The sequence below is a fragment of the Bos indicus x Bos taurus genome, chromosome 28 (assembly GCF_003369695.1).
Source record: "Bos indicus x Bos taurus breed Angus x Brahman F1 hybrid chromosome 28, Bos_hybrid_MaternalHap_v2.0, whole genome shotgun sequence".
Classification (NCBI taxonomy): domain Eukaryota; kingdom Metazoa; phylum Chordata; class Mammalia; order Artiodactyla; family Bovidae; genus Bos; species Bos indicus x Bos taurus.
Genome location: NC_040103.1, coordinates 3,028,797 through 3,053,544, shown reverse-complemented (window position 1 = coordinate 3,053,544; position 24,748 = coordinate 3,028,797). Strand labels below are relative to the sequence as shown.

At 40.2% G+C, this 24,748-nt stretch overlaps 1 protein-coding gene across 1 annotated transcript in view; it reads left to right on the top strand.

The window, feature by feature from the left end:
- The window catches only part of FMN2 (formin 2), a 356,666-nt gene that overhangs the window by 270,319 nt on the left and 61,599 nt on the right, over positions 1-24,748 (top strand). The window contains exons 13-14 of the mRNA XM_027530594.1: positions 7-127; positions 18,536-18,628. Of these exons, the coding sequence (XP_027386395.1) occupies positions 7-127; positions 18,536-18,628 (214 nt within the window). The remainder of the gene's footprint in view (positions 1-6; positions 128-18,535; positions 18,629-24,748) is intronic.

Sequence of the window (24,748 nt, the reverse complement as noted above, 5' to 3'; positions counted from 1 at the left end):
GACCAGGACGCTGGGAAAGAACAGTGTGTGTTTCCACTGCCCGAACCCCAGGACCTCTTTCAGGCCTCACAGATGAAGTTTGAAGATTTTCAAAAAGACCTCAGAAAACTCAAGAAAGACCTGAGAGGTAACTTAAAATGTTAAGGAAACTCAGTTGTTATTTATGCTTCTTTAATGAGAGAACAGATTTTTCAGTGTTTCTAAAGAAGGTAAAAATCAGTGTAAACAAACATTTTCATATGTGGCAAAAGAAAAATTTTACAAGTAATCTTATTCTTTTGTTTTTTTAAAAACAAATGTGTATTAGAAATCTAGTTATTTAATCGCATCTTGGTTATTTGAATAGCAGCCTCTTTCATCAGGGACAAATTTTATTGTCTTACTTTCACTTTATGTTCAAGAATATTTGTACATTTATCATATCTTGTTAAAAGACACATATTTCCTCCCCACCCACCCTTGGAATACTTGCCTAAGATTTTGTGGAATGTGAACTTTCCTGGGACAAAACATTTTTTCATGTATTTGGTAAAAAAAGAAAAAAAAGATGCACGTGTAATGCTTTATTGTTACTGTTCAGTTGCTAAGTCGTGTCTGACTCTGTGACTCCATGGACTGCAGCACACCAGGCTTTCCTGCCCTTTACTGTCCCTCAGAGTTTGCCCACACTCGCGTCCACTGGGGTTCCCAAGTGGCGCTAGTGGTACAGAACCCAGCTGACAATGCAGGAGACAGAACAGATGCAGGTTCAGTCCCGGGGTTGGGAAGATCACCTGGAGAAGAGCGTGGCGGTCCACTCCAGTATTCTTGCCTGGAGAACCCCCATGGACAGAGGAGACTGGCTGGATACAGTCCATAGGGTCGCAAAGAGTCAGACACCACTGAAGCAACTTAGCACACAGGCTCAAATGTCCACTGAGTTGGTGATGCCATCCAACCATCTCATCTCTGTCACCCCTTTTCTTACTGCCCTCAGTCTTTCCAGCATCAGGGTCTTTTCCAATGAGTTGGCTCTTCGCATCAAGTGCCCAAAGTATTGGAGCTTCAGCTTGAGCATCAGTCCTTCCAGTGAATATTCAGGATGGATTTCCTTAAACTGACTGGTTTAATCTCCTTGGTGTCCAACTGACTCTTTTTTTTTTTTTTTTTTTAAACTTTACATAATTGTATTAGTTTTGCCTAATATCAAAATGAATTAAGAGTCTTCTCAATTATTAGTTGAGAAGCCTTAGATCATTTTGAAGAGACTTTGAAATTCTTCAGAATGGTAAATTTAAAGTAATGCACAAAAGCAAATAGTTAACAATTATTTATTTTTTGTGTATAAAACTCCTCTCACCTGCCCTACCTTTATAAATGAGGTACATTTATAAAGGCTTATGATATTATTGGCTTATGATATTATTATTAGTTTCAGGTGTACAACTTAATAATGACAAAGGTCTGTATAGTCAAAGCTATGCTCTTTCCAGTGATCATGTATGGACGTGAGAATTGGACCATAAAGAAGGCTGAGCACTGAAGAATTGATGTTTTCAAATTGCAGTGGTGGAGAAGACTTTTAAGAGTCCCTTAGACAGCAAGGAGATCAAACCAGTCAATCCTAAAGGAAATCAACCCTGAATACTCATTAGAAGGACTGATACTGAAGCTCCAATACTTTGGCCACCTGATGTGAAGAGCCAGTTCATTGGAAGAGACCCTGAGGGTGGGAAAGATTGAGGGCAAGGAGGAGAAGGGAGTGACAGAGATGAGATGGTTGGATGGCATCATGGATTCAATGGACATGAACTTGGGCAAACTCTAGGAGATAATGAGGGTTGGGGAGCTTGGCATACTGCACTGAACAACAACAAAATTTTTATATATTATGCACCAGCGTTATTACAGTGTTATATTCCCTATGCTGTACCTTGCATCCCTGTGACTTATTTATTTTGTAACTGGCAGTTTCTATCTCTTTAATCCCTTTCACCTATTTAACTCACCTACTTTATCTTATTTTCATGAAGTTTCTTCATTTATGGAGTTGAGAATACCACAACTTTCAATATAAGCCTCTTTCTCACTATTTAAGCACAGTCAGGGAGGACATTTATGTGAGATTTTCATTGCATTTTGTATCGCTAGATGAGAAGAGGCTTATTTACCCCAGAAGCCAAAAAATTGATACAACTTTTTAAAGAGATTCTATCCTAGTGATGTATAATCAATTATAGAGTTGTTATATTCTGGTCATAGATGATTTTATATAGATTTAAATCACCATAGTAACATTATATAGTTTGCTTCAGTTCAGTTCAGTTGCTCAGTCGTGTCCGACTCTTTGCGACCCCATGAATCGCAGCATGCCAGGCCTCCTGTCTATCTCCAACTCGCGGAATTCACTCAAACTTACGTCCATCGAGTCGGTGATGCTATCCAGCCATCTCATCCTCTGTCATCCCCTTCTCCTCCTGCCCCCAATCCCTCCAAGCATCGCGGTCTTTTCCAATGAGTCAACTCTTTGCATGAGGTGGCCAAAGTATTGGGAGCCTCAGCATCAGTCCTTCCAATGAACACCCAGGACTGATCTCCTTTAGGATGGACTGGTTGGATCTCCTTGCACTCCAAGGGACTCTCAAGAGTCTTCTCCAACACCACAGTTCAAAAACATCAATTCTTCGGCACTCAGCTCTCTTTAAAGTCCAACTCTCACATCCGTACATGACCACTGGAAAAACCATAGCCTTGACTAGATGGACCTTGTTGGCAAGGTAATATCTCTGCTTTTCAATGTACTATCTAGGTTGGTCATAACTTTCCTTCCAAGGAGTAAGCGTCTTTTAATTTCATGGCTGCAGTCACCATCTGCAGTGATTTTGGAGCCCCAAGAAATAAAGTCTGACACTGTTTCCACTGTTTCCCCATCTATTTCCCATGAAGTGATGGGACCAGATGCCATGATCTTCGTTTTGTGAATGTTGAGCTTTAAGCCAACTTTTTCACTCTCCTCTTTCACTTTCATCTAGAGGCTTTTTAGTTCCTCTTCAATTTCTGCCATGAGAGTGGTGTCATCTGCATATCTGAGGTTATTGATATTTCTCCCTGAAATCTTGATTCCAGTTTGTGTTTCTTCCAGTCCAGCGTTTCTCATGATGTACTCTGCATAGAAGTTAAATAAATAGGGTGACAATATACAGCCTTGACGAACTCCTTTCCCTATTTGGAACCAGTCTGTTGCTCCATGTCCAGTTCTAACTGTTGCTTCCTGACCTGCATACAGATTTCTCAAGAGGCAGGTCAGGTGGTCTGGTATTCCCATCTCTTTCAGAATTTTCCACAGTTTATTGTGATCCACACAGTCAAAGGCTTTGGCATAGTCAATAAAGCAGAAATAGATGTTTTTCTGGAACTCTTGCTTTTTCCATAATCCAGTGGATGTTGGCAATTTGATCTCTTGTTCCTCTGCCTCTTCTAAAACCAGCTTGAACATCTGGATGTTCACAGTTCACATACTGCTGAAGCCTGGCTTGGAGAATTTTGAGCATTAATTTACTAGTGTGTGAGATGAGTGCAGTTGTGTGGTAGTTTGAGCATTCTTTGGCATTGCCTTTGTTTGGGATTGGAATGAAAACTGACCTTTTCCAGTCCTGTGGCCACTGCTGAGTTTTCCAAATTTGCTGGCATATTGAGTGCAGCACTTTCACAGCATCATCTTTCAGGATTTGAATAGTTCAACTGGAATGCCATCACCTCCACTAGATTTGTTCGTAGTGATGCTTTCTAAGGCCCACTTGACTTCACATTCCAGAATGGCTGGCTCTAGGTGAGTGATCACATCACTGTGATTATCTGGGTCGTGAAGATCTTTTTTGTACAGTTCTTCTGTGTATTCTTGCCACCTCTTCTTAATATCTTCTGCTTCTGTTAGGTCCATACCATTTCTCTCCTTTATCAAGCCCATCTTTGCATGAAATGTTCCCTTGGTATCTCTAATTTTCTTGAAGAGATCTCTAGTCTTTCCCATTCTGTTGTTTTCCTCTATTTCTTTGCATAATCGCTGAGGAAGGCTTTCTTATCTCTCCTTGCTATTCTTTGGAACTCTGCATTCAGATGCTTATATCTTTCTTTTTCTCCTTTGCTTTTCGTTTCTCTTCTTTTGACAGCTATTTGTAAGGCCTCCCCAGACAGCCATTTTGCTTTTTTGCATTTCTTTTCCATGGGAATGGTCTTGATCCCCGTCTCCTGTACAGTCACGAACCTCCTTCCATAGTTCATCAGGCACTTTGTCTATCAGATCTAGTCCCTTAAATCTATTTGTCACCTCCACTGTATAATAATAAGGGATTTGATTTAGGTCATATCTGAATGGTCTAGTGGTTTTTCCCCAATTTCTTCGATTTAAGTCTGAATTTGGCAAGGAGTTCCTGATCTGAGCCACAGTCAGCTCCCAGTCATGTTTTTGCTAGCTGTATAGAGCTTCTGCATCTTTGGCTGCAAAGAATATAATCAGTCTGATTTCAGTGTTGACCATCTGGTGATGTCCAAATGTAGAGTCTTCTCTTGTGTTGTTGGAAGAGGGTGTTTGCTATGACCAGTGCGTTCTCTTGGCAAAACTCTATTAGCCTTTGCCCTGCTTCATTCTGAACTCCAAGGTCAAATTTGCCTGTTACCCCAGGTGTTTCTTGACTTCCTACTTTTGCATTCCAGTCCCCTATAATGAAAAGGACATCTTTTTTGGATGTTAGTTCTAAAAGGTCTTATAGGTCTTCATATAACCATTCAACTTCAGCTCCTTCAGCATTACTGGTTGGGGCATAGACTTGGATTACTGCCTTGGAAACAAACTGAGATTATTCTGTCATTTTTGAGATTGCATCCAAGTACTGCATTTCGAACTCTTTTGTTGATCATGATGGCTACTCCATTTCTCTAAGGGATTCCTGCCCACAGTAGTAGATATCATGGTCATCTGAGTTAAATTCACCCATTCCAGTCCATTTTAGTTTGCTGATTCCTAGAATGTCGACATTCACTCTCACCATCTCCTGTTTGACCACTTCGAATTAGCCTTGATTCATGGACCCAACATTCCAGGTTCCTATGCAATATTGCTCTTTACAGCATTGAATCTTGCTTCTATCACCAGGCACATCCACAAGTAGGTGTTGTTTTTGCTTTGGTTCCATCCTTTCATTCTTTCTGGAGTTATTTCTCCACTAATCTCCAGTAGCATATTGGGCACCTACTGACCTGGGGAGTTCCTCTTTCAGTGTCCTACCTTTTTGCCTTTTCATACTGTTCGTGGGGTTCTCAAGGCAAGAATACTGAAGTGGCTTGCCATTTCCTTCTCCAGTGGGCCACATTCTGTCAGACCTCTCCACCATGACCCGTCCATCTTGGGTGACTCCACATGACATGGCTTAGTTTCATTGAGTTAGACAAGGCTGTGGTCCATGTGATCAGATTGGCTAGTTTTCTGTGAGTATGGTTTCAGTGTGTCTGCCCTCTGATGCCCTCTCACACCTACCGTCTTACTTGGGTTTCTCATACCTTGGATGTGGGGTATCTCTTCACGGCTGCTCCAGCAAAGCGCAGCCACTGCTCCTTACCTTGGACGAGGGGTAGCTCCTCACGGCCACCCCTCCTGACCTTGAACATGGAGTATCTCCTGTCAGCCCTCCTGTGCTTGTGCAGCCGCTGCTTCTTGGACATGGAGTTGCTCCTCTCTGCCACCTTCCCTGACCTTGGCGTGTGATAGCTCCTCTCGACCTCTGCCCTGACCTTGGGTGTGGGGTAGCTCCTGTTGGCTGCCACCCCTGACCTTGGGCATGTGGTAGGTCATATAGTTTGCTTGCTGCTGCTACTGCTGCTAAGTTGCTTCAGTTGTGTCCGACTCTGTGCGACCCCATAGATGGCAGCCCATGAGGCTCCCCCATCCCTGGGATTCTCCAGGCAAGAACACTGGAGTGGGTTGCCCTTTCCTTCTCCAATGCATGAAGTGAAAGTGAAGTGAAGTCGCTCAGTCATGTCTGAGTCTTTGTGACCCCATGGACTGCAGCCTACCAGGCTCCTCTGTCCATGGGATTTTCCAGGCAAGAGTACTGGAGTGGGGTGCCATTAATATTTATTGTATGCCTGAGGCACGATAGGCCTTTGCTAGGTGCCATGAGTACCAAACATACAAGCATCACTGTCAAGGAGAAGTGAAATCCTGCCCCTTAGGTGCTCCCCTGAGAGTATCACATATGGGTGGTCATAGATTGATTATACTCTTTGCAGTTGAAGATGGTGAAGCTCTATACAAGCAGCAAAAAAAAAAAAAAAGACCAGGAGCTGACTGTGGCTCAGATCATGAACTGCTTATTGAAAAATTCAGACTTAAATTCAAGACAGTAGGGAAAACCTCTAGGCCATTCAGGTTTGACCTGATAAATCACATCCCTTATGATTATACAGTGGAAGTGACAAACAGATTCAAGGGATTAGACCTGATAGATGAGTGCCTGAAGAACTATGGACAGAGGTTCATGACATTGTATTGGAGACAGTGATCAAGACCATTCCCAAGAAAAAGAAATGCAAAAAGGCAAATGGCTGTCTGAGGAGGCCTTACAAATAGCCAAGAAAAGAAGAGAGGCTAAAGGCAAAGGAGAAAAGGAAAGATCTACCCATCTGAATGCAGAGTTCCAAAGAATAGCAATGAGAGATAAGAAAGCCTTCCTAGTGATCAATGCAAAGAAATAGAGGAAAACTTTAGAGTGGAAAAGACTAGAGATCTCATCAAGAAAATTAGAGATAGCAAGGGAACATTTCATGCAAAGATGGGCTCTTGAGGGACAGAAACTGTATGGACCTAACAGAAGTGGAAGATATTAAGGAGAGGTGGGTAGAATACACACAAGAACTATACCAAAAAGGTCTTAATGACCCAGATAACCACGATGGTGTGATCACTCATTTAGAGCCAGACATCCTGGAATGCAAAGCCAAGGGGGCCTGAGGAAGTGTCACTGCGAACAAAGCTAGTGGAGGTGATGGAATTCCAGTTGAGCTATTTCAAATTGTAAAATATGATGCTGTGAAAGTGCTGCACTCAGTATGCCAGCAAATCTGGAAAACTTAGCAGTTACCACAGGACTAGAAAAGACCAGTTTTCATTGCAGTCCCAAAGAAGGACAATGCTGAAGAATGTTCGAACAGTTGAACTATTGAACTCATTTCACATGTTAGCAAATTAATGCTCAAAGTTCTCCAAGCCAGGCTTCAACAGTATGTGGACCAAGAACTTCCAGATGTTCAACCTGGATTTAGAAAAGTCAGAGGAACCAGAGATCAAATTGCCAGTATCCATTGGTTCATAGAAAAAGCAAGAGAATTTCAGAAAAACATCTACTTCTGCTTTATTGACTATGCCAAAGCCTTTGACTGTGTGGATCACAACAAACTGGAAAATTCTTAAAACAGATGGGACTATCAGACCACCTTACCTGCCTCCTGAGAAATCTGTATGCAGGTCAAGAAGCAACAGTTAGAACAGACATGGGACAATGGACTTGTTCCAAACTGGAAAAGGAGTATGTCAAGGCTGTATATTGTCACCCTGCTTATTTAACTTACATGCAGAGTACATCATGCAAAATGCCAGGCTGGATGAAGCACAAGCTGGAATCAAGATTGCCTGAAGAAATATCAATAACCTCAGATATGCAGATGACACCCCTGTTATGGCAGAAAGAGAAGAGGAACTAAAGAACCTCTTGATAAAGGTGAAAGAGGAGAGTGAAAAAACTGGCTTAAAATTCAAGATTCAGAAAACTAAGATCATGGCATCTGGTCCCATCACTTCATGGCAAATAGATGAGGAAACAATGGAAGCAGTGACAGACTTTATTTTCTTTGGCTCCCGAATCACCTCAGGTGGTGGCTGCAGCCATGAAATGAAAAAAAACACTTGCTCCTTGGAAGAAAAGCTATGACAAACCTAGACAGCATATTAAAAAGCTGAGACTTTACTTTGTTGACAAAAGTCTGTCTAGTACTTTTAAGTCAGCAAATCTGGAAATTTTAGCAGTGGCCATGGGACTGGAAAAAGTCAGTTTTCATTCCAGTCCCAAAGAAGGGCAATACTAAGAATGTTCAAACTACCCTGTAGTTGCACTCATTTCACATGCTAGCAAGGTTACGCTCAAAATCCTTCAAGCTAGGCTTCAGCAGTACATGAACTGAGAACTTCCAGATGTACAAGCTGGGTTTTGAAGAGGCAGAGGAACCAGAGATCAAATGACCAACATTCGCTGCATCATGGAGAAAGCAAGGGAATTCCAGAAAAACATCTACTTCCACTTCATTGACTACACTAAAGCCTTTGACTCTGTATTTCACAACAAACTGGGAAATTCTCAAAGAGATGGGAATACTAGACCACCTTACCTGTCTTCTGAGAAACCTGCATGTGAGTCAAAGAAGTAACAGAACAGTACATGGAACAGTTGACTGGTTCCACATTGGTAAAGGAGTAGGACAGGGTGGTATATTGTCACCCTACTTATTTAACTTATATGCAGAGTACTTTATGCGAAATGCCAGGCTGGATGAAGCACAAGCCTGGATGAAGCACAGGCTGGAATCAAGATTGCCAGGAGCAATATCAGCCACCTCAGATATGCAGATGATACCATTCTAATGGCAGAAAATGAGGAGGAACTAAAGAGCTTCTTGATGATGGTGAAAGAGGAAAGGGTGAAATAGGAAAGCTGGCTTACAACTCAACATTCAAAAAACTAAGATCTTGGCTTCCAGTCCCATCACTTCATGGCAACTGAAGGGGAAAAAGTGGAAAGAGTGCCAGATTTTATTTTGGGGGGCTCTGAAACCACTGTGGATGGTGACTGCAGCCATGAAATTAAAATACAGTTGCTTCTTCACAGCAAACTTTGAGAAATGTAGGAAAACTTTTAGAAACCTAGATAGCATATTGAAAAGCAGAGACATCACTTTGCCAACGAAGGACCAAATAGTCAAAGGAATGGTTTTTCCAGTAGTCATGTACAGATGTGAGAGATGGACCATAAAGAAGGCTGAGTGCTGAAGAACTGATGCTTTCAAATTGTGGTACTGGAGAAGACTCTTGACTGCTCCGGAAATGCAAGTCAGAACCACAATGTGATATCACCTCACGCTTTGCAGAATGGCTATCATCAAAAAACACAAATAACAAATGTTGGTAAGGATATGGAGAAAAGGGAATCCTTGTGCACTGTTGTTGGGAATGTAAATTGGTGCAGTCTCTGTTTAAAACACTATAGAAAATTTACAAAAAACTAAAAATAGAGCTACCATATGAACCAGCAATTCCACTCCTGGGTATATGTCTTTAAAAAAAACACAAATACAAATTTGAAAAGATACGTACATCCCTGTATTTATAACAACATTATTCACAGTTATCAAGATATGGAAGCAACCTAAATGTGCATCAATAGATGAATGGATAAAGAAGATGTATACACACACACACACACATATATACAAACACATACACAATGGAACACTACTCAGCCATAAAAAGGAATGAAATTTTGCCACTTACAACAACATGGATAGAATTAGAAGGTACTTTGCAGAGTGAAAAAAGATAGAAAGACAAACACTGTGTGATATCACTTTTGCATGGAAACTATAAAATATTGCAAAGTAGTGGATTTAGTAAAAAAAAAAAAAAGCAGACTCACAGTTATAGAGAACAAACTAGTAGTTAATTGTTGGGTGAAGGGAGAGACAGGGATGATATGGGGAATGAGGAGTGGTTGGTACAAACTGTCATGTATAAAATAAACTACAAGGATGCATTTTATAATACAGAGAACATAGTCAATATTTTAAAATAACTAAAAATGGAGTATAACTTTTAAAACTTTGTCACTATATTGTATACCTGGAACTTACATAATTTGTACATCAATTATATTTCAATAAAGAAAGGTAGGGGACTTCCTTTTGTGGTCCAGTGATTAAGAATCCACCTGCCAAAGCAGGGGACACAGGTTTGATCGCTGGTCCAGGGAAATCCCACCTGCTGAGGAGCAACTAAGGCCATGTGCCACAACTGCTGAAGCCTGTGTGCCTGGAGCCTGTGCTCTGCAACAAGAGAAGCCACTGAAACGTGAAATCTGTGCACTGCAACAAAGAGCAGCCCCTGCTTGCTGCAACTAGAGAAAGCCCAAGTGCAGCAATGAATACCCAGTGAGGCCAAAAATAAAACAGTAAATAAATAAAAATTTAAAAGTGAACTTCTGTTTAATAAAAATGAAGAGAAAGAAAAGAAAAGGTAGGGACTTCCTTGGAGATCCAGTGGTTAAAATTCTGGGCTTCTAGTGCAGGGGGCTTAAGTTCTATTCCTGGTCTGGGAACTAAGATCCCATGTGTGCTGGTATAGTCAAAAATAAATTAATTAAATTTAAAGGAAAAGAAAAGGTAATCTCCCTTGTTGAGTTAGCTTTTGATTCTTCAGAATTTTTTTTGAAGAGAGAGTAGATGCTTTAGTTATCTACTGTTATGTGATCAGAATTGATGTTTGAAACCAAACTTACTATCCTGAGATTAGCCTCCCTTTTGTGCCAGATGCCAGTAAGGTGAGGGTGTGAATTGAGAGGCAAGTAGAGGTCAGTACTAAATGAAGGACTGTCTCAAGATGAGAGATGAATCAGTAGAAAGGCGGCCTCAGTAGCACTGAGACCATCACTGGAAATGTCCCCATGTGTGCCCTAAGCTTGGGACTGTGCGCCTGCATGGCGCTTAATCTTCATGACTTCATCACGTCTTTTTATTTTTTTGAGGCCTATTACTTTACAATATTGTACTGGTTTTGCCATACATTAACATGAATCTGCCACAGGTGTACATGTGTTCCCCATCCTGAACCCTCCTCCCACCTCCCTCCCCTTCCCATCCCTCTGGGTCATCCCAGTGCACCAGCCCCAAGAACCCTGTTTCATGCATCGAACCTGGACTGCTGATTTGTTTCACATATGATAATATACATGTTTCAATGCCATTCTCCAAATCATCCACCCTCGCCCTCTCCCACAGAGTCCAAAAGACTGTTCTATACATCTGTGTCTCTTTTGCTATCTTGCATATAGGGTTATCATTACCACCTTTCTAAATTCCATATATATGTGTTAGTATACTGTATTGGTGTTTTCCCTTCTGGCTTCACTCTGTATAATAGGCTCCAGTTTCATCCACCTCATTAGAACTGATTCAAACGTATTCTTTTTAATGGCTGAGTAATATTCCATTGTGTATATGTACCACAGCTTTCTTATCCATTCATCTGCTGATGGACATCTAGGTTGCTTCCATGTCTTACACATGTTAGAATGTTTTGGTGTCATTCAGTATATTCAAGGTTGAAGCTTAAAGAATCAACACCACTGTCTCTTCCTAAATTCTACAGGGTACAAACTTATGGAGTTTTGTTATATAAAATTATGCTGTTTACATAGATACTATGCTATGCTATGCTATGCTAAGTCACTTCAGTCGTGTCCGACTCTGTGTGACCCCATAGACGGCAGCCCACCAGGCTCCGCCGTCCCTGGGATTCTCTAGGCAAGAACACTGGAGTGGGTTGCCATTTCCTTCTCCAATGCATGAAAGTGAAAAGTGAAAGTGAAGTTGCTCAGTCGTGTCCAACTCTTAGCGACCCCATGGACTGCAGCCTTCCAGGCTCCTCCGTCCATGGGATTTTCCAAGCAAGAGTACTGGAGTGGGGTGCCATTGCCTTCTCTACATAGATACTACATATGTCAAATAAGTAATTTAGAATTAGTTTTGCTTTGGACTGCCCTCACTTGATAGAGTGAATGCATTTAGATGATCTAAGTGACCTCTATGGTATTGCTTATGATAATAAGTAAATGTTTTCGTGCTTCCTGAGGCCTCATGTGAGAAGGCCCATTGCCAACAATGTGCACTCCCCACGTCATGTGTTTATGCTGAGACCACCTCCCGGCCAGAAAGCAACTTGGAGACCTGCTCACACCGCACGGAGGTTCATGCCTTTGCTGACTCTGAAGTTACGGCCCCTCCTCTCTGAGAAGAGAGATACCTTGAGGGGTATCACGGGTGGTGACAGAGAGCTGGACACTCATCTGGTCCAAGTGTGTCACCCACAACATCCACACATCATGTGGCCGTTGATCATTAGTGTGAGGCAGGTCAGGGTTAGTGAAGACCAGTAAAGAATACAATAATAGTATGGAAAATGGTAACATGTCTGAGTTTGTCCCTATAAATGTCATTCCCACAGTCTGAAGCATTGCCTCGGTGCAATGCTTAGGAGATGAGAGTTCCCTGTTCTTGTTGTGTGTTAGAAGCTGTCCCTCTGGTGGTGGTGGTAATTGTAGCAAACCTGATAATCCTCTTATTGTGTATCCACTAGTCTTCTGCATATTTTACCTATGCAAAACCCTTTCATCTTCATAGCAAAGTAGACACTATTATTAACCCCATGTTACAGATGAAGAAACTGAGGCACAGAGCAGGTGCATACCTGGCCAAAGACTCACAGCTGGTAAGTAAGCTATAAACCCCGTCTCCAGAACCCATGCTCTTAGCCTCCAGGCCATCCTGCTCTGCTCCTGTTGCTGATAAAACTAAAGATAATAGCAGTAATGGTGCTGAAAACTTACATGGGCCTTAACATGTACCAGGCTCCATTCTAAGTGCTCTACATGCATTAACTGACATTCCTTGTAACAACCCCAAGAAGCAGGTTCTATCACTGTGTATTACAGATAAAAAGACTCAGGCACAGAAAAGCTGACTGTCTTTTTGAAAGTTACAGCTGTTACGTTTTACCTTTTTTGTGCTTTTACCTCTTAAATTTTTGTAGCCTGTGCACTCGATTTGTCCATGGAAGTGCATCACTTGTGTATGGACAGTGACCAAAAATACTGAGAATTCCTCTCATTGGAACTCACTGGTACCACTCACTCCTGGTTCTCCTTATAATATCTGACATTTCCTTCTAAATCTTCTGTGTTCATAGCCTTCTCTTCCTCTGCTTCTTCATTACAGTTGGCATTGCTCAGGTGTTCAACCTTGGCTTGCTCTTCTTCACACTAGACATGCTTTCTCAAGTGGTCTTATTCAGAGTTTTCCTGTATTGCTCTGATCTGCAGACTTATACACCCAGCTGCTTGCTGGCAGCCACACATGGATTTTCCACTGGCATCTTAAAACTCGGCGAATTCAAAAGCAAATTAATTTTCTTTTCTCTGAAAGATACTCCTCTTCCTGTGTGCTTCATCCCGAAGCCTCCAAAGCTATGAACCCAGTCAGCATCCTTCTTTCCCCTCCCTCCTTCACACAATAATGCACATTAGAATCACTGTTTTAATCTTTTTTGTGTCTTGTACCTGGAATTTACTTTTCAAAATGACTAGGATGAAAGCCTTGGCATGTAGACTCTGAAAAGCCTCCTCAATTAACAAACTGAAGAATAACAATCATATGATCATTTTAATAGATGTAGGAAAAGCTTTTGACAGAATTCAACTTCTATTTACAATAAGAACTCTCCACAAAGTGCGTATAGAGGGAATATACTTCAACATAACAAAATCTCTGTAGGATAAGCCCACAGCACACATCATACTCACTGGTGAAAAGCAAGAAGCATTTTCTCTAAGGTCAGGGGCAAGACAAGGATGTCCATCTTGCCACTTTTATTCACCATAGTTTTAGAAGTCCTAGCCACAGCAATCAGACAAGGAAAAGAAAGAAAAGGAATCCAAATTGGAATGGGAGAAGTAAAACTGTCACTGTTTGCAGATGACATGATACTATATATAAAAATTTCTAAAGACACCGCCAAAAAACTACCAGAACTAATAAATGAATTTAGTAGAGTTAAAGAGTACAGAATTTCTTTCTGGCTTACTTCACTCTATGTAATAGGCTCCAGTTTCATCCACCTCATTAGAACTGATTCAAATTTATTCTTTTTAATGGTGATATATGGCAAAACCAATACAATATTGTAAAGGTAAAAAATAAAATATAAAAAAAAGAAAGTTGAATCAGAAAAAAAATTGTTTTAAAAGAGTACAGAATTTAATAGAGTAGTCCCGCACATATTAATATGAACCTTCAGGTTGCACACTTTGAATGATGTGAACATTGTTCACATATCCAGTCACATAAGTTAGTCCGTGTGTCTGGCATACGTTGTCACTCGTGTGCATTCTCTACAAGTGATTGTGCTTCTGTGTGCTTTACAGTGTTGTAACGAGTTACAGTAGTAGAGTATCTTTATTTCAAGCTCAGGATGTCTGAACACAAGTGTAAAACAGCAGTAAATAGCCGATTGTGTTAGTTGGGTACCTAGACCATCTTTCTTGGACTTACGACCAAATTGGACTTATGAACGCGCTCTCAGAACAGAGCTTGTTTGTATATAGGGGACTTACTGTACACAGAGATCTGCAGCATTTCCATACACTGAAAATGATTACGTGAAAGAAAAATTAAAAAAATGATCCATTTACAATTGTATCAAGAAAAATATACCTGGGAATAAATTTAACCAAGGAGGGGAAAGACCTGAAAACTCTAAGATGTTGATGAAAGAAGTTGAGGACAAGACAAATAAATGGAAAGACATACCATGCCTATGGATTGGAAGAATTAATGTTGCTAAAATGTCCATACTTCCCAAGGTAATCTACATAGTCGCTAACAAAATACCAGTGGAATTTTTCATAAATCTGGAATAAATTCTAAAATTTTTATGGAACCTCAAACGACCCCAAAAGCCAAAGCAATCTTGAGAAAGGACAAAGCTGAAGATAATCACATTCCCTGACTTCAGACTACACTACAAAGATAGAGTAATCAAAACATGATTGGTACTGGCAGGAAAACAGACTCATGTATCACTGGAACAAAATAGAAAGTCCAGAAATAAGTTCACACTTACATGGTCAATTAATATATGTCAGAGAAGTCAATACTATGTGGTGGGGGAAAGACAACCACTTCAATAAATGCTTTTGGGGAAACTGGACAGCCGCATGCAAAACAATGATACTGGACTATTTTCTTACAACATATTCACAGGTAAAATGGTTAAAGAGCCAAATGTAAGACCCGAAACCACAAAATACCTACAGGAAAATATAGGCAGTATATTATTTTTCGTTTCAGGTCCTAGGGACATTTTTTAGATGTGTTTCCTCAGGCAAGGGTAAGAAAAGCAAAAATAAATGGGACTATGTCAAACAAAAAAGCATTTGTACAACCAAAGAAACCATCAAAATGAAAAGGCAGCCTGCTGTATGGGAGAAGATATTTTGTATGGGAGAAGATAATATACTGGATAAAGGTTTAATATTCAAATTATATCAAGAAATCTTATAACCTAATATTAAAAAGAACAAACAATCCAATTAAAAACTACAGAGGACCTGAACAGTCATTTCTCCAAAGGACAAAAAGATAGCCAACAAACACACGATAAAGGTTTTCAACATCACTAATTATCAGGAAAGCACAAATCAAAACCAATGTGCCATCACCTAACTTCTCTTAGAATGACCATTATCAAAAAGACAAGAAATAACTATTGGTGAGAAGAATGTGGAGAAAAGGGAACCCTCATTCACTGTTGCTGGGTATGTAAACTCAAGCAGCTACTGTAGAGAACAGTATGCTGCTGCTGCTGCTGCTAAGTTGCTTTAGTCGTGTCCGACTCTCTGCGACCCCATAGACAGCAGCCCACCAGGCTCCCCTATCCCTGGGATTCTCCAGGCAAGAACACCGATGATTCCTCAAAAAATTGAAAATAGAAATATCATCAGTCCAGTTCAGTTGCTGAGTCGTGTCTGACTCTTTGTGACCCCATGGACCGCAGCATGCTAGGCCTCCCTGTCCATCACCAACTCCTGGAGTTTATTCAAACTCATGTCCATTGAGTCAGTGATGCCATCCAACCATCTCATCCTCTGTCCTCCCCTTCTCCTCTCACCTTCAATCTTTCCCAGGATCAGGGTCTTTTCAAATGAGTCAATTCTTTGCATCAGGTGGCCTAAGTATTGGAGTTTCAGCTTCAGCATCAGTACTTCCAATGAATATTCAGGACTGATTTCCTTTAGAATTGAATGGTTGGATCTCCTTGCAGTCCAAGGGACTCTCAAGAGTCTTCTCCAACACCACAGTTCAGAAGCATCAATTCTTCGGTGCTCAGCTTTCTTTATAGTCCGACTCTCACATCCATACACGACTACTGGAAAAACCGTAGCTTTGACTAGGTGGGCCTTTGTTGGCAAAGTAACGTCTCTGCTTTTTAATATGCTGTCTAGGTTGGTCATAACTTTTCTTTTAAGGAGCAAGCATCTTTTAACTTCATGGCTGTAGTCACCATCTGCAGTGATTTTGGAGCCCCAAAAAATAAAGTCTGTCACTGTTTCCACTGTTTTCCCATCTATTTGCCATGAAGTGATGGGACCAGATGCCATGATCCTAGTTTTCTGAATGTTGAGTTTTAAAGCCAACTTTTTCACTCTCTTCTTTTACTTTTATCAGGAGGTTCTTTAGTTCTTCACTTTCTGGCATAAGGGTGGTGTCATCTGCATATCTGAGGTTATTAATGTTTTTTCAGGCAATCTTGATTCCAACTTGTGCTTCCTCCAGCCCAGGATTTCTCATGATGTACTCTGCATATAAGTTAAAGAAGCAGGGTGACAACATACAGCCTTGACGTACTCCTTTCCCTATTTGGAACCAGTTCTGAATTCCAGTTCTGGGTATTTATACCAGTAAAAATGCTAACTGAAAATGACATATACACCCCTGTGTTTGTTGAAGCCTAATTTATAAATAGCCAAGATTTGGAAGCAACCTAAGTATCCACCAATAGATGAATGGATTAAGAGGACATGTTTTACATATACATATGTGTGTATATCTGTTTATATACACACACACACACACACACACACACACACACATTTCACCTACCACACAGTGGAATGTTATACAGCTGTGGAAAAAGGAAAGATTCCTACTTGCAGCAGCACAAATGGACCTGGAGGGTATTATGCTAAGTGGAATATGTCAGGCGAGAAAGACAGTGTCGTATGCCTGTCAGTTATGTGTGGAATCCAAAAAGCAAAACAAATAATCAAACAAAACAGAAAAGATACATTGATACAGAGAATAAGCTTATGGTTGCTGGGGTAGGGGTGCAGGGATGGTTGAAAAAGGCAATGTAGATAGGAGGTATAATCTTGCATTTAATATAAAATAAGTAATGGGGTTTAATGTTGAGGTTTAAGCCAACTTTTTCACTTTCATCTTTCACTTTCATCAAGAGGCTTTTTAGTTCCCTTTTGCTTTCTGCCATAAGGGTGGTGCCAGCTGCGTATCTGAGGTTATCTTGATTCCAGCTTGTGCTTCTTCCAGCCCAGCATTTCTCTTGATGTACTCTGCATATAAGTTAAATAAGCAGGGTGACAATACACAGCCTTGACGTACTCCTTTTCCTATTTGGAACCAGTCTGTTGTTCATGGGAAATAGATGGGGAAACAGTGTCAGACTTTATTTTTTGGGGCTCCAAAATTACTGCAGATGGTGACTACAGCCATGAAATTAAAACACGCTTACTCCTTGGAAGGAAAGTTATGACCAACCTAGATAGCATATTCAAAAGCAGAGACATTACTTTGCCAACAGAGTCCATCTAGTCAAGGCTATGGTTTTTCCAGTGGTTATGTATGGCTGTGAGAGTTGGACTGTGAAGAAAGCTGAGCGCTAAAGAACTGATGCTTTTGAACTGTGGTGCTGGAGACTTGTGGGTCCCTTGGACTGCAAGGAGGTCCAACCAGTCCATCCTAAAGGAGATCAGTCCTGGGTGTTCATTGGAAGGACTGATGCTAAAGCTGAAACTCCCGTACTTCGGCCACCTTATGTGAAGAGTTGACTTATTGGAAAAGACCCTGATGCTTGGAGGGATTGTGGGCAGGAGGAGAAGGGGAAGACAGAGGATGAGATGTCTGGATGGTATCACCAACTCGATGGACATGAGTTTGAGTAGACTCTGGGAGTTGGTGATGGACAGGGAGGCCTGGCGTGCTGTGATTCATGGGGTCACAAAGAGTTGGACACAACTGAGCAACTGAACTGAACTGAATGGGGTTTAATATACAGCATGAGGAATATACTCAGTAATATTGTAATAGCTTTGTATGGTCACAGATAATTACTATACTCACTATGGTATTCATTCCATAATGTATTTAAATCACAGTTGAATCAGTGTTGTATATCTGAAACTAACGTAATGTGTACATCAACTATAATATTTTTAGTTTCTTTTTATAATCCCCTAAAGTGAAGCCTTGATGCTAGGCTTCTTTTGACAGCATCGGATGCTGACATTTGTCAGTTGCCATGGTTAACAGGATTTCCTAAAACGATTTGTAATTGTTTCAGTGCACTGTTCGCAGTGTGACATTCTGAACACTGTTTTCTCTTTAATTTCAGCCTGTGAAGTTGAAGCGGGGAAAGTTTACCAAGTGTCCTCAAAAGAGCACATCCAGCCTTTCAAAGAAAACATGGAACAATTTATTATTCAAGGTAAATTCTGAAAAGATGCTGCACTTCCTCCCTACTCAGCAGAAAGGTAGAAGGCATTTTGAAAAATAGGCATTGGTTTAAAAGGAATTATTTTAACATCACAGAAAAATAAATGTTGTATCATAAATCATACAGTTGTGACAGAAGAGCAATTAGCTAAACATGCTGTTTTGTAGATAATATTCATTATTACTGTTTTTTAATGACAGTAAATACAGTAGTTATTAGTTAAAATGGCATATACTTATAAAGGCATTATAATTTTTATGCTTTTTGTAATAGAAAGTTAGATATTCTTTAAAGATTTATCTACACATACAACTTCAGTTCAACTTGGTATTTGCTTTATCAAAACATTGTGCTACAAAACAAAGTACATTGACAATTTTATGATCTTTAAAACATTATATTCTATTTTTATAGGATGTATAAATACTCTTGGATATTTAACACATTTTCCCCAAGGTCCATAAAAGCTTTATAAATATTATATTCTTGATTCTTCCTATATTCCTATGAAATAAGCAGCAGTGGAAAATTTCAAGCAATATTAAAGGAACAAAAAAATTTTGATAGGAGAAATCTATTAATCTATTGCTGTTTGAATTCCTTGAAACATGATTATATCAAAGGACTCACTACTCCACACATTGCTGCTTTGGAATGTTGCATATCTTCTGAAGATCAGATCTGTATGAAGCTGTGCTCTGGGGAGGCTCTCCTAGTTCAGGAATTCTCCAGAGACTGATGTGGCCTGAGACTGAAGCCAAGCAGTGCTCTGGAGACTGGCTTCATCTTCTGTCGTTTTACAGGTTGTTCAGGCGTCTGTAATGATGATAACCCAGTGAATGAGTTATACTGGAATTTGATTAAACATTATTTATCTCATGTTTCCATACAAATAGTAAACTCTTTTCTTCTAATTCTGTGAAAAATGCTATAGCTTCATAGGGATTGTATTGAATCTGTAGATGACTTTGGGGTGGTATGGTCATTTTGACAACATTGATTCTTCCAATCTAGGAGCATGGTATATCTCTCCATCTGTTAGTGTCATCTTTGATTTCTTTCATCAGTATCTTACAGTTTTTGAAGTATAAGTCTTTTATATCCTTGGGTATGTTTGTTTCTAGATATTTTATTCTTTTTGATGTGATGGTAAATGAGATTGTTTCCTTAATTTGTCTTTCTGATCTTTCACTATTAGTGTATAGGAATGCAAGAGATTTCTGTGTTTTAATTTTGTAGCCTGCAACTTTACCAAATTCATTGATGAGCTCTGGTTTTCTGGCAACATCATTAGCATTTTCTAAGTATAGTATCATGTCATCTGCAAACAGTGACATTTTACTTCTTTTCCTTTTTCATTTTTATTATGAAATTTAAAAATATTACTATATGTCTTTTTAGATATATTATATTACATATAACATTTTATATATAATAGAAACACAGCATATTTATGTACATATGTATGTACACATACATATAATATTTCACATTTTATATTCCTTTCATTTATAAAACAAGATAAATATATTCTCATTATTTGCCATAATTATGTTCTACAAGATTGCCACAAACACTGAATTATTGAATACTGGACCACTGTTCCTAGCAGTAAAGACAGTTCTTCAAGCCTCTGGTCACATTTTGGTCTCATTTCATCAACCAACCAAAGTACAGTCTTGCTTTATGTGTGTTCATGTTTGAATACACCTTCTTTACTATACTGCTAATTCATTAATATCAAACTCAAAGCCAAGTCTGACAGCCCCTGAGTGAAGCTTACCCAACACATGTATTTTCTCCATAAGGCACACCATAGCCTCCTCAGGTTTAGGGCACTAGATAGCTCTGCACCTACATGCTTGTGGACTGTTTAAAAAGAGAGATTACCAGGAAAGAAGGAGGTAAAAAGATGCCAAACTGCATCCCAGTAGACTGAGAAAAGGACACTTGTACAGGATGAGACTTGGAATAAAGCAGAGCCACACTGTATTCAGCCTTAACCAGGAGCATGTGCCTGGTGACTCAGACTTTTCAATGTTCTGCATACATCTGTGAGCAGCTACAAAGGCACTGCGGTTGTTTATTTTGGAATTAAAATCAATTTTAATGAATTGGCAGCTTCACAAATACAGAATCCATGAATAATGAGGATCACCTTTGGAAGGTTATGTATGTATAACATAAATAAGGGCAAGTGTGTATACATGTGAAATACTGGGCTCGATGAATCACAAGCTGGAGTCAAATTGCTGGGAGAAATATCAACAGCCTCGGATATGCAGTACGATACCACTCAAATGGCGGAAAGTGAAGAGGAACTAAAGAGCCTCTTGATGAAGGTGAAAGAGGAGAGTGAAAAAGCTGGCTTGAAACTCAACATTCAGAAAACCAGGATCATGACATCTGGTTGAATCACTTCATGGCAGATAGAAGAGGAAAAAATGGAAGCAGTGACAGATTTTATTTTCATGGGCTCCAAGATATGATACCATACATAGAAATCCTAATGATGCTTCCAGAAAACCAAAGCTCATCAATGAATTTGGTAAAGTTGCAAGTTACAAAATTAATACACAGAAATCTCTTGCATTCCTATATACTAATAATGAAAGATCACTGCCGACAGTGACTGCAGCCATGAAATGTAAAAGATGCTTGCTTCTTGGAAGGAAAGATATGACAAACCTAGACAGTATATTAAAAAAGAAAGACATCACTTGCCGACAAAGGTCCGTATAGTCCAAGCTATGGATTTTCCAGTAGTCATGTACCAATGTGATATTTGGACCATTAAGAAGGCTGAGTGTCAAAGAATTGATGCTTTTGAATTGCGGTGCTGGAGAAGACTTTTGAGAGTCCCTTGGACTGCAAAGAGATCAAACCAGTCAATCCTAAAGGAAATCAGTCCTGACTATTCATTGGAAGGACTGTTGCTGCAACTGAAGCTCCAATGCTTTGGCCACCTGATGTGAAGAGCCAACTCATTGGAGAAGACCCTGATACTGGGAGAGATTGAGGGCATGAGGAGAAGGGGGTGGGAGAGGATAAATTAGTTAGCTAGCATCACCAACTCAATGGACACGAAAGTGAGCAAACTCCAGGAGATAGTAAAAGACAGAAGAGCCTGGCATGCTGCAGTCCACAGACTCACAAAGAGATGGACATGACTCATTGGAAAAGACACTGATGCTGGGAAAGATTGAAGGCGAGAGGGGAAGGGGAGGACAGAGGATGAGATGGTTGGATGGCATCACCAACTCGATGGACGTGAGTTTGAGGAAACTTCGGGAGTTGGTGATGGACAGGGAGGCCTGGCTTGCTGCAGTCCATGGGGTCACAAAGAGTCACAACTGAGGGACTGAACTGAACTGAACCAATCTGATCCACTACAGCTTTTTGAATCCTGGCAAAACCATTACATCTACGAAGTATGCTCAGCAGAACAATGAGATACTCCTAAAACTGCAGTGCTTACAGCTGGCATTGGTCCACAGAAAAGGGCCTAATTCTTCTCCATGACAATTCCTGACCACATGTTGTACAACCAGTGCTTCAAAATTTGAATAAATTGAACTGTGAAGTTTTGTCTCACCTTCCATATTCACCTGACATCTCACCAATGGACTTTCATTTCTTCAAGCATCTTGACAACTTTTTGCAGGGAAAATGTGTCCACAACCAGCAGGATTCAGAAAATGCTTTCCAAGAGTTCATCAAATCCGAAAGCACAGATTTTTATACTTCAGGAATAAACAAACTTATTTCTCATTGGCAAAAATGTGTTGATTGTAATGGTTCCTACTTTGATATATTTGAGCCTAGTTATAATAATTTAAAATTCATGGTCTGAAACTGCAATTATCCACTCCAGTATTCTTGCCTAGAGAATCCCGTGGACAGAGGAGCCTGGTGGGCTGCTGTCCATAGGGTCTCACAGAGTCAGACACAACTGAAGCGACTTAGCATGCATGAATGCATTGGAGAAGGGAATGACAACCCACTCAAGTATTCTTGCCTGGAGAATCCCAGGGACAGAGGAGCCTGGTGGGCTGCCGTCTATGGGGGTCGCACAAAGTCAGACACAACTGAAGTGACTTAGTAGCAGCAGCAGCAACCTAATAAAACACACAGTTGGTCTAAGATTTTGGTCACTGCATGTAATTAAGTTGAGTGCTCCCTAAATGAATGGCAGTTATCTCAAAAATACCTTAATTTTTACTACCTTAGTAACATTTTATTTTAGTTTGATTGGTTGCATCCTCACAAACTGAAGAAACACATCCAGCATTTGTCACTAAGTCAACATCTTGTATGTGCATGCTAAGTCACCGCACTCATGGTAGAGTCTTTGTGACCCTACGGACTGTAGCCCACCAGGCTCCTCTCTCCGTGGAATTCTTTGGGCAAAAACACTGGACTGAGTTGCCATGCCCTCCTCTAGGGACCGAACCCTCGTCTCTCACATGCCCTGCATTGGCAAGCAGGTTCTTTACCACTCATATCACCTGGGAATCCCAAGTTAACATCATCAGTGTGCCTAAAAGATTGTGATAACAAAATGTTGGTGGTGTTTTTCTGCAAGCAGTGTGTTGAGAAATGGTAGCTCAGTGTCTCCAGAAATCTGAAATGCACCCCAAGTTTCCAGAAAATTTTTTATTTCTTTTTTTTTTTTTTTGGTTGCATTGGGTCTTAGTTGTGGCCTGTGGGATCTTAGTTCCCTGACCAAGGATTGAACCCACGTCCCTTCACTGCAGGGTGGATTCTTAACCACTAGACCAACAGGGAAGTCCCAAGTTTTTTATTTCTAAGATTGCCCTACAAAAGAGAATCGTCTCTCATAGGACTTTATCAAAGCTGATTCCAGCTGAGAAAACAACTCCTTTTAGCTTCAAAATCATGTTTTAAAAAATGGAAAACAGAGTAATTTAAAGTATTCCCTGCTATCCCAATTTGGTTTTATGGTTGTAATATGGCTATTAGGTTTGGACAGAGAGCCTATTTTTGTTTTCTTCCTTTAGTAAGACTCATTCTTCTGCCACATTGAACTGTAGTGTTTATTCAGTGAAACTTGTTCATACAATGAAGCCAAAGCTGTTTTAGATACATCACAAGGAATCACTATGAATAACTGAAACTCACTTCATTCCACTCACAACTAGTTAGGGGCTTATATTATGTAAAAAGCTGTTAAGTGTCTGTTTTCTTTATCTGCATATAATGTTGAAGCATGATACAATAGCAGTTGGTATATTCAGTTAAACATTATTATGTACTCTATCACTTTAGGATTTCAAGAGCTTGAAATCCAACATTTTCAAAGAATATTTATGTAGCCCCTACTAATTATTGGGGGCACTATGCTAAATATTTTGTATATGTTAACAGATTAATCTATTTGCCTAAGATTCTCTATGTGTGTTAGTCACTCAGTCGTGTCCGACTCTTTGCAACCCCTTGGACTGTAGCCTGCCGGGCTTCTCCATCCGTGGGATTTTCCAGGCAAGAATACTAGAGTGGATTGCCATCTCCTTCTCCAGGGGATCTTCCCGACCCAGGGATTGAACCTGGGGCTTCCCTGGGGGCTTAGCAGGTGAAGAATCCACCTGCAGTGTGGGAGATCTGGGTTCAAATCCTGGGTTGGGAAGATCCCCTAGAGAAGGGAACGGCTACTCACTCCAGTATTCTGACTGGAGAATCCCATGAACTATATAGTCCATGGGATCACAGTCAGACACAACCGAGAGACTTTTTCGCTTTCTTTCTCCTGCATTGCAAGGAGGCTCTTTACCATCTGAGCCACCAGGGAAGACTAAGATTACAAAGCTAATTTCAGAGGCAGAATCAGAATAGAATACACATCACTGGAATCTCATTCTAGGGTGTGTTAAATTTCATAAATCATTTACTCGGTGCATCTAGAATAGTCCAAAAAATTTCTTCCTTTCTCAGTCTTAAATTCTATATTTTACCAAAAAAAAAAAAAAAAAAATGACGCAAGGGCAGTTGGAAGAACGTCCTTCCTGAAAGTGTTATGCGTTGTGTTGCTTTGTTGTTTTCTCTTAAACTTTTCTGTGGTTCTAGAATTACTTCTGAAAACAAACCATTTCA